The sequence below is a fragment of the Cebidichthys violaceus genome, unplaced genomic scaffold, assembly GCF_023349555.1.
Source record: "Cebidichthys violaceus isolate CVI_PGR_0920_01 unplaced genomic scaffold, fCebVio1.0.p SCAF_11, whole genome shotgun sequence".
In the NCBI taxonomy this organism is placed as follows: domain Eukaryota; kingdom Metazoa; phylum Chordata; class Actinopteri; order Perciformes; family Stichaeidae; genus Cebidichthys; species Cebidichthys violaceus.
This window is the reverse complement of record NW_027176274.1, coordinates 3,904,003-3,905,162: the sequence shown is the minus strand read 5'-3', so window position 1 is coordinate 3,905,162 and position 1,160 is coordinate 3,904,003. Positions and strand designations below refer to the sequence as shown.

The window sequence follows — 1,160 nt, the reverse complement described above, 5'->3', positions numbered from 1 at the left end:
TTTGCAGGTAAACACCACAGGTGGATGTCATCTTTGTAACAGGATATGTTCACTGAAACCTACACTGCTACTGATGCGTCTCAGAAAGCATGGCGACTCCGGTTGCTCCAGCTCTTATTCAAAATAATAAAAAAACACAAATTAACGAACAAACCCCACAGACTGCTGTGCCCTACACACATGTAGTATGTTAGGTAGGGTATGTAACAGTGCTCCCAACGCTGAGTTGATTTTTTTTTTAAGCAGTCATCCTGAGAATATTCTTTCCAAAGGCCTATCATATATTATTCCCCCTCTATTTGAACCCAAATGTTACTAAAATATTACTAAACAGCCAACTATAGCTGTCTCACAACATTAGGCATCGCTAAATTATTTAGAAGTTGACCAAAACTTGGCTGGATTTCGTATTGACGCCATATACAATTAATTCAAGTGAAATGAAGTCATACTGGTGAAATAGATTGAGTAAATACTGGGTTTAAGCCTTAAAAGTATTACTTTGAGTAGGTTAAGAATGTGTTTTTGCGGCAATGTAATTAACTTTGAATTGGAATAAGTGGTCATTATGTCATTATGTCACTCTTTAAGCACAAAAAGAAAAAGAGATGTTTTTGAATTAACGCTATTTTTTGTGTTACTATATTCTTTTTCTTTTTTTTCTTTTTTTATCTCCTTCCGGGGTTCGCGTGTGTGCGTCGCGGCACGTCGTTGCGTCACGCTCAGAAGCTATGGCGCTTCCTGATTGGACCGTAACGCTGGTCGCCACCGCATCTTTTTGCTTGTTCTTATATTTATGTGTTCGCTACAGACGCAAAGGACAAGTCCTCTGGAGGAAATCGTTGAGCATACTAATGGCCCGCACGGAGAAGCCGCTGTTCCGGATTGCGTGAGTATGACGCGACCTCGCGTGATAAAAACAAAGCTGTTTGTTGACACCGCGGCGGAACAACATGTAGCCATTCTTATTAACAGAGGCCGAGCCACCAAAATTGTACATAAATATGTTGCAATTTTAAGTTGCTCTGCTAGCCGACACATGTACTAATATTACCACTGACAATTATATCACAAAATGTCACTTTGTCCACGCTATATGTGTCACTTGAAGAGGCGTGACGCGGTGGGGTTTTGCATTATCAACCTCTGCTACCACGCAC

At 40.6% G+C, this 1,160-nt stretch overlaps 1 protein-coding gene across 1 annotated transcript in view; it reads left to right on the top strand.

Moving 5' to 3' along the window:
* The first annotated feature begins 731 nt into the window (after positions 1-731).
* The window catches only part of pnkd (PNKD metallo-beta-lactamase domain containing), a 7,571-nt gene continuing 7,142 nt past the window's right edge, over positions 732-1,160 (top strand). The window contains exon 1 of the mRNA XM_068737886.1: positions 732-889. Coding sequence (XP_068593987.1) covers positions 732-889 — 158 coding nt within the window. The remainder of the gene's footprint in view (positions 890-1,160) is intronic.